The sequence below is a fragment of the Monomorium pharaonis genome, chromosome 9, assembly GCF_013373865.1.
Source record: "Monomorium pharaonis isolate MP-MQ-018 chromosome 9, ASM1337386v2, whole genome shotgun sequence".
Taxonomy (NCBI): domain Eukaryota; kingdom Metazoa; phylum Arthropoda; class Insecta; order Hymenoptera; family Formicidae; genus Monomorium; species Monomorium pharaonis.
In genome coordinates, this window is record NC_050475.1 from 10,686,547 (window position 1) to 10,695,869 (window position 9,323).

Below are 9,323 nucleotides of genomic sequence, written 5' to 3' on the forward strand. Positions count from 1 at the left end.
GCGCGTGACGCAGCTCGTAAGCATACGCCTTCTTTATTGCTCCACAACGAGCTACGATTATGCTCGAATAATCGAGCTGCAGGATAATGAATATCCGCAATACGCGCATCGTGCTCTTATTCGCAGGATTTAGTATCCGCCGTGAGACACGACCGCGCCCTTAACGCAGGATTTAACATCCGCAAGTGAGACGCGTAAAGCGTCTTTCTTATTATATTAATTGTGCACTTTGGTCACTCGCGAGAATCCGTACTTCTATTGCCGTCCGCACAGAACGAAGATGACTCACTTACTGTTCGTCATTGTCGTGCCTGAATTAACACGCCTTTTTTTCCCCCAAACGCGCTCTGGCCCTTACCCCCTCCATTCTACGCGATTCAAGTTCGACGCCCCTAGCCACCGTCCGATCACGGTCGAGAACACCCCCTCCGAATTACATTCTCGTTCCGTGGAACACTCTCCCCCCGTTGAGAGAGAAAACGATCAACTATTACATTGTACTATTACGTAAATTTTCACTTCTATAGAATTTACATGAAAACATAAAACCATGACAAATTGTAACTATGGGTTCGGCAAGGGACAGAGTGATTTCGCGTTCCTTTTAAAAAGTCCTTGGGCTGTCTTGACCGTTGCGACTCGAACCACACCGTCGTCTCCCGGATGCGTCTCCACCACCCGTCCCAGCTGCCACCTCATACACGGTTGATTTCGGTCAATTAGGATGACGATCGATCCTATTTGGAGTTCGGGATCAGATCCGGTCCATTTTTGCCTTTTTTGGAGTTCCGTCAGATACTCCTGATTCCACCTGCGCCAGAAATCTTGGCGTGCCTTGGTTATCAGGCGCCAGGATGACAGACGGTTATCTGAAACATATAGATAGTTATCCTCGGGCAGTAATGTGAGAGGCTGGCCTACCAAAAAATGTGCCGGAGTTAACGCGACGGGGTCGTTCGGATCCGTAGATATGGGGCACAACGGTCGTGAATTTAAAATAGCTTCGATCTCGATAGCTAATGTGTTTAATTCTTCGAACGTAAATAATCGATCGCCTATCACTCTTTTAAGGTGGTGCTTAAATGACTTCACCGCGGCCTCCCAGATACCTCCAAAATGGGGCGAAAGAGGCGGGTTAAAATGCCACTCGATCCTTTTAGTCGTGGCGAATTCACAGACTTGCGTTTTGAACCTTTTGGATTCAATCAATGCGTACCAGTCACGCAATTGATTATTCGCGCCGACGAAGTTTGTGCCATTGTCCGAATAAACGTTGGCTGGGACCGCTCGTCGACCTATAAACCGCTTAAGAGCTGCGATAAACGCCTCCGTTGATAAATCACTGACTATTTCTAGGTGAACGGCCTTCGTAGACATACAGATGAAAATGCATCCGTATACTTTTATTTTCCCGCGATTTCGTACCTTTCTTTCTTTAATAAACATTGGTCCGAAATAATCTACACCTGTATTGTAGAAGGCCGGCGCTTCTTTAAAACGTGACTTCGGTAGATTTGCCATTTTATAATCGACAGGCTTTGCTCTGAAACGAATACATCTCGCGCATTTCCGGACTATTTTACGAATTTGATTTTTTCCGTCGAGTAGCCAGAATCGGTGACGAATTGTGTAGAGCGTGCTCTGGATGCCTGCATGATAATTTTTTTCGTGTACCTCTCGAATGATTAGATCAGTTACGTGGTGGTATGAGGGTAACAAAATTGGATATTTTTGCGAAATCGGTATATCCGCATTTCGCAGCCTGCCGCCGACGCGAAGTAAACCTAAATCACCGATAATCGGGTTGAGTGAAGCCAGTTTCGTGCCCTTTATTTCCTTTGTTTTGGAGATGCGATTTATCTCATCTGAAAATTGTTCTTTTTGGACTAACATGATTATCCGCTGTTCGGATCTTTTTACTTCATCGTTAGATAATGGACCTTTGCAACGGTTGGACGGTAACATTCGTAGACAGTATGCTATTGTGCGAATTAATCGTGTATAGGATGAAAATTTCTTAAAAATAAAATTCGATTCAATTTGAGCTGTAAAACAAATGATTTTCCTCAAACCTGGCAGTTCTTCGACCGGAGTTTCGATAGATACGGGCCACGTTGATTCGGGCCGCCGAAGCCACGGCGGGCCGTCGAACCACGAGTCATTTTTTAAAAATTCTCTCGGGAGTTGACTACGTGACAGTGCGTCGGCGGGGTTATGTTCCGACCGCACATGTCGCCATTCGACTTGAGATAATTCTTGAATCTCTTTGACTCGATTAGCTTCGAATACTTTAAGAACACTTGGTGATTTCCTTATCCAATGTAAAACGATCATTGAGTCTGACCAGAAAATGATCCTATTAGGTGTGAAATGGAAGGTTTTCGAGATTTCTCGGAATAACCGCACGAGGGTGAGCGCCCCGCAGAGCTCAAGCCGGGGGATGGTCGTATCCTTGAGGGGGGCGACACGAGTTTTGGCGCTGCATAGACGAACGAGAATATTATTCTTATTATTTTGTGATCTTACATACAGGCACGCCCCGTATCCGACTTTGCTCGCGTCGCAAAATCCGTGAATTTCTAAGTTCGTAAAATCGTCGATCGTTAGACGGCGGGGAATTGCTAAATGATCGATTAATCCAAGCTGTTCTGCGAGCGATTGCCATAACGAATGCAATGCATTCGGGACCGATTCGTCCCACGATATTTTTGCCTTCCAGCATTCTTGTAGTATTACCTTGGACGCAAGGATAACGGGACCGAGCAACCCGAGGGGGTCGAAGATTTTCGCAATCTCCGATAAAATGTGGCGTTTTGAAACCTTGTTCGCAAGCTTAACAGGGTTAACCGTATACAGTAATTCATCTCGGCGCGCGTTCCAGGAGACGCCAAGAGTTTTCAAAATCGGATTTTCCTTTGTCAAAAATTCGGTATCTGTCGTCCGCTCGCTCAGACCCTGAAGGGCGTGGGGATGATTAGATGCCCATTGTCTTATATTAAAACCTCCACGTTTAAGAATCTGAACTGTCTCGTCCCGGATTTGGATTAATTCCTTGAGTGTTTTTGCTCCCGTCAGCAAATCGTCTACGTAAAGATCGCGTTTTAAAATCTCTGACCCGAGTGGAAAATTTACGTTTTCGTCTATCGCGAGCTGTTTTATTGTTCGAATTGCTAGTAAAGGTGCCGACGACACACCGAAAGTTACAGTGTTAAGCTGAAAAGTTCGGGCCTGCCCTTCATGTAGCCAGATTAATTTTTGATATTTATGGTCTTCCGGATGCACCCATATTTGCCGGTACATTTTTTCAATGTCGGCGGTTATAACATATTCGTGTACGCGGAATCGTACAAGGTGCTCAAATAGACTATCTTGAATGGTAGGCCCGACCATTAAAATATTATTAAGAGATATCCCCTTATTTGTTTTAGCGGACGCGTCGAAGACTACTCGAACCTTTGTAGTCGCGCTTGTGTTTTTTACAACTGCGTGATGAGGAAGGTAATACCCGTCTCCGGAGTCGTTAAATAAAAGAGTCATATGCCCTAAGTCGATATATTCTTTCATGACTCTTTCGTATTCTCGTTTGAGAGCAGAATTAGCGTCGAGTCGTTTTTGTAAGCCGTAAAAGCGTCGCAGGGCTATCGACCTGGAATTTCCAAAATCACGTTCGTTTTGTCGAAAGGGTAATCTGACGACATAGTTTCCGGAAGCTTCGCGTGTAGTGTTTTTTATATAATGATTTTCGCATTCCGAGGTCCCCGGTATTACGCAACGTTTCGCGGTCGTATCTTCTAATCGCCAAAAATTTTCGAGCTGTTCATCTAAATTTGTTAATTTACACGCGACCGTTCGCTTTCCGTTTTCGGCGTTGATTTCGCCTACAACGACCCAACCGAGCTGAGTCTTCTGCAAAAGAAAATCGCAGTTATCCTTCGAAAGATTGATTTGACCGATTGACAATAGCGACAGAGTCGCTCCCGAACCGATAATTATGTCTACTGGCCGCGGCAGATGGAATTGCGGATCCGCGAGTTTTATGTTTGCTGGGATGTGAATCGATCCGCGTGGAAACATCGTGTTCGGAACATTTTCCGCGATTTTAGGTATAATCAAGAAAGTGAGCGTCTTTTGATATTCGCTATGAATTGACCGGAAGGAAGCCTCGACCATGCCGCGTGCTGACGTATTCATTTCATCGATCGCGCCTATTGTTATGGAACACGGACTTGTCGGTAATTGTAGCTCACAAACGAGCCTTTCTGTCATAAAATGTGCCGACGCACAGGTATCTAAAAGTGCACGGCATTGACGAAATTCGCCCTGAGAATTTCTGACGCGAATCATTGCACTCATCATCAACTGAAATCGCGAGAAAGGCGCCATGGCGTTTAGGGCAATCGGCATCGGTTCCAGTCATTTATCTTTATTCGTGTCGGATGATTGATCAACGGAATTAGAGTTTTCACCTTTCGCGGCGCTCTTTTTTGCGTCGCATTTATGCAATAATTTGCTAACATATTTCTTACAGCATTTACAAGGAGGCCAACGACATAATCCGGGATGCGAGCGGAGACAGTTTTTACACAGCTTTTCTCTTTTTACAAAATTCCACCGGCGATCTACATTCCATTTGACGAATTCAGGACATCTAAACGTGGAGTGTTTGTCCTTCTTGCATACAATACAGTTAGGATATACATTAGTGACGAGAGCACGCGTGCCGGATTCCTCCCTACGCGCTTTCGTCGGAAACGTCCCCCCTCTGGAATGCCGTCTTTTGTGAGAGGTATCGAGAGCGGTGTTTGTATTATCTGATTCTAATGTAGCAAGACGAAAGGCCGTCGCGGACAAAAAGGTGTATAGTTGCTCGAGCGATGGCGATTCATCTAAAGTGAGTGTCTTTTCCCACTCCATACGCACATCGGATGGTAATGCCCGTTCTATCAGACGAACTAACGCGTGTTGACCCGGCGTTGCATGAAAATTATCTAGAATATTCACGTGCTGGCGTACGTTGTCGACTAGCTTAGTTAAATCCTTATGCGAAAATTTGCTCGGCACCGATAATTCAAAAATTGCGTCTAGATGTTTCGAAATTAATACGCGTTTCTTATCGTATGCCTTACCAATTAATTCCCAAGCCCTTTTATAATTTTCGTCACTCACGTCAAAAATTGAAATTTTACGAAGCGCTTCCCCCTGTAGCGAATCCCGCAAATATAGGAACTTTTGTAAATTTGTAATATCTTCGCGCGCATCAATGATTGTCATAAAAGTGTTCTTGAAAGAAAGCCACTTCTCTAAATCGCCGTCAAATTTAGGTAATTCCGCGACAGGTAATTTAATGCGTTTGATGTTATTTTCAGTTGGAATCGTATTTGAATTGGTCGCGCGGGAGGCCGGTCTGCTGTTATCTTCGATGGTGCTTGCGAGTTGGTAATATCGATCTTGAATCTCGTTCGCGTCGCTCGATTGTTCTCCCGATTCGAATTCCGCCTGCATCTCCTCGTACGCGTGATATAATTCTGAGACTCGTTTTAGACGCATTTTTAAATTCGTGTCAGTGACCCCTCCTTCTGCAACTAATCTTTCGAGGATGGTCAACTGCGTCTTCAACGTTGTACGTTTTTGAGTAAAGCGTTTCGTCGCGCTATCCATGATGCAATTGTATGTAAAGACCGGAGGTATGAAATTAGCCGGAAAGTATTGTGTGAGACGACGCAGGGATCCTTGACCAAGTAAACAAAAGAGACCCTCTCAGGTATATTGTTCGAATCGAAGGGTTAGTGAAGAATATCACGTCCGAGAAAATTGCTTCTACCTTAAACTATGTATTTCGTTGTGTCTATGTACTAAGTTCGACTGAAATAATAGTTTTACTTTATAAAGTTATTCGTTTTCACATTGCAGGCGCACTAGCACTGAGTTAATTAGCGGCAGTTTTTCGAAAAAGATATGTTCGATTCCGATTAGTTATAATTCCGTCGGCACTGAGATAATTAATACATGTAGTTGATCTCTAATGCAAAGTGAAATGACGGCCAAGTACTTATCTCTGGAATCGTGGACTAGGCTGTCCGACGTGGCGCTGGGTGGTGTTGCATCCGGAGACGATGTCGTGGTGTAGCTCGTCGATCGACGTCTTGAAGATGACGACGACCTAGTGTTCCTTTTCCTTGTCCCTCTGCAAGACTTCTTGGTTCACTACTCGAGACACACACGAGATCCGACCTGCTCGTGCTTAAATAGGCGACAATATCTCGCCACGAATGTGGTACTGATATGCGTGCACACTTTTCGAAAATGCTCTCGTAACGTTAATACGTATGGATATCGACTTGCTGCTGCGGTCCTCCGTGAACGAATGGTAAAGAATCGTCGAAGAGGCGCTCGCACATCCATTGGCAACAGCAATTATCCCCACTTAAGTCACCCCACTCAAGCCACGAAAGGACTCTCATTGGATATTTCGTGCGTCATCAGAGAAGGATCGGGGTAACGAAAGAAAGGGAAAGAAGAAATCATGCACATGCATGTCGCTGCAAGATTCTGGAACCTTCCGCCACCACGGACAAATGCGTCATAGAAAATCGATTACGCATAGGCGTCTCTAATTTTTGAATTGACTCGTGAAATTTTCTTACCTCACAGGAGGCACCAAAAAATAATGTATCGTCGAAAACTTCTCAAACGGCGAGAACCTTTCGTGGTTAGGGATAAGATGGAAATTAAAACACAATTATATTTGAGCGATAGGAAAAATCCTTTATTTGCTCATTAGGGGAAAAGCCTCGTAGGCATAAAAACCCCTTTCTTTGATTATCTACCTTGAGTCGGAATGTTCCAGAAGTCTTACATTTTGTCTCACACATACACACACACTTGTTCGCATTTACTTTTAGCTTTCGCTTTCTTTATTTCGAGGCCTCGTATGATTTTAGCGCGCGTGACGCAACCCGTAAGCATACGCCTTCTTTATTGCTCCACAACGAGCTACGATTATGCTCGAATAATCGAGCTGCAGGATAATGAATATCCGCAATACGCGCATCGTGCTCTTATTCGCAGGATTTAGTATCCGCCGTGAGACACGACCGCGCCCTTAACGCAGGATTTAACATCCGCAAGTGAGACGCGTAAAGCGTCTTTCTTATTATATTAATTGTGCACTTTGGTCACTCGCGAGAATCCGTACTTCTATTGCCGTCCGCACAGAACGAAGATGACTCACTTACTGTTCGTCATTGTCGTGCCTGAATTAACACGCCTTTTTTTCCCCCAAACGCGCTCTGGCCCTTGCCCCCTCCATTCTACGCGATTCAAGTTCGACGCCCCTAGCCACCGTCCGATCACGGTCGAGAACACCCCCTCCGAATTACATTCTCGTTCCGTGGAACAAAAATGATATTAAAAAATTTTTTTGATTTTATACAAACAGAGCAAAAACAAACTTTTTAATAAGTTATTCCACATGCTATTTTGCACGCATATGTAAAAATGAATAAAAAATTAAAACTTCATATTTATTCATAAAAATATAAGTTAACTATGCATATTTCATCCTTCTTATAACATCTATTGTAATAATATGTATGCATAACAAATATGTATGCATAGACAAGAAGTTTTCATGGATTATCACGTGGCGTTAGGATGCGTACGGTCTTCGAAGTCAAGCAACGTCGGCGATGGTTGACACTTGGATGGGTGATCGTTTTTTCAGATATAGAGATTAAATATGCTTTAACGGGTACGACTGTGGCTTGGCTGAAACATGTTGTTATAGTCTTCTTCCTCTTACAAGATTACCGTAAAAATAATTAGAATTTTTTATTTTTTGTTCAAGTTTTTTCAATTCTTAGAAACTCTCAAAAATACTTAGAAATATTCAAAAATTTTTTTAATTAATTAAAATTTTTCATTTTTAAAGTTTTTCCGAGAAACGTTTCAATTCTTATAAAAAATCAGGATATTTATTCAGAAATCTTGAAAAAAAATTTTTTTATTCTGACAAATTTTTTCACTAGGGTATATTACGATATCTCAGGAAATCCCTTGGACATCCTCTGGATATCGTTTAAGATATCTACAGGATGTCAAATCGGTGGACATTTGTGCATCCCTTGGATATCCCTTGGATATCGCAGACGGTCCACGGATATCCAACGATATTGCGATATCCCAAAATGACATCCCAGGGACATCCCTAGGATAAAGTGTGCTGTGTGGGTATTAACTAAATTGTCACTATCTCCTTGAGAGAAACGCTGCTCAATTGAATAAATGGGCCTGATCCACATCCTTTTTTTATATTTCTACTTTGACAATTTTGTATACAATAACCATAATTTCACTATATAAAGCAAATCTGATTTTTTCCTTTTAATACTGGAGCATTGGAGTTCTTCTCATGTATACTCTCGATCGTTAAAACTTTAATAGGACTCTTGAACCATCACTATTTTATTTTCCATATTCATAACCTTTACTATTTTCTGACAAAAACAAAGTTTTAGCAAAAAAGGTTAACAATTATTGCATGGTGTGTACGACCAAGGCTACATCACGCATAACGCATTCCGCAAATCTTTGACCGGCCTGTTCACATGGTGCAGAAAAATGACCAAGAATGCGTCAATGCAGTTCAAAAATTTAAAAATATTGTTTTCAACTTTTTAATATTTAATACAAAATTTCATATAATATTATATTAATGATTATTATTGCTATTACAAATATTACATTTTATAAAAACATTTGATTTATTTTAATAAAAGTTGTATTACATCTATAATTTTCATTCCGGATGCGTCATTGCCCGTCTATGACGCACCATGGGAACAGGCCGGTCAAACATTTGCGGAACAGAAAATGCGGAACAATGCGGAATAGCTCGGATTGGTTGCTTCTATGACGCACTTTCTATTCCGCACCATGTGATTTTAGCCTTATGGCTCTCGCACACTAGACGCGATAAGCGACGAGCGATGAGCGATATCCAATGAGAGCTTTATGCCCAGTCTACAATGAGTCGTTGGTCGTTGGTCGTAAGAAATTTAACCAATCACAGTTGATCTTAGAGAAGAATAACCGAACATAATTGGTTAAATTTCTTACGACCAACGACTCATTGTAGACTGGGCATAAAACTCTTATTGGATATCGCTCATCGCTCGTCGCTTATCGCGTCTAGTGTGCCAGAGCCATTACTGATGGTCTGTTCTTTCTAGCTGCACTGTTGCACCGGTGCAATAAGTTAAAGTAAGACAAGTATATTTTTTCTTATTCTAACTTATTGCACCAGTGCAACAGTGCAGCTAGAA

The 9,323-nt window shown here is 42.6% G+C and overlaps 2 protein-coding genes across 2 annotated transcripts; both read right to left on the bottom strand.

Annotated features, from left to right (window-relative positions):
* Positions 1-564: 564 nt before the first annotated feature.
* On the bottom strand, positions 565-4,404 carry LOC118647384. Its single transcript, XM_036292188.1, has one exon. The coding sequence runs from the start codon at positions 4,402-4,404 to the stop codon at positions 565-567; it is 3,840 nt and encodes a 1,279-aa protein (XP_036148081.1).
* A 9-nt stretch (positions 4,405-4,413) lies between these two features.
* On the bottom strand, positions 4,414-5,658 carry LOC118647385. The gene has a single exon (XM_036292191.1). The coding sequence runs from the start codon at positions 5,656-5,658 to the stop codon at positions 4,414-4,416; it is 1,245 nt and encodes a 414-aa protein (XP_036148084.1).
* Positions 5,659-9,323: the final 3,665 nt, after the last annotated feature.

What these genes read in the sequence shown, in the direction of transcription:
- LOC118647384 (XM_036292188.1), bottom strand. Translation starts at nt 4,404, where the DNA reads ATGCCGATTGCCCTAAACGCCATGGCGCCTTTCTCGCGATTTCAGTTG.
- LOC118647385 (XM_036292191.1), bottom strand. Translation starts at nt 5,658, where the DNA reads ATGGATAGCGCGACGAAACGCTTTACTCAAAAACGTACAACGTTGAAG.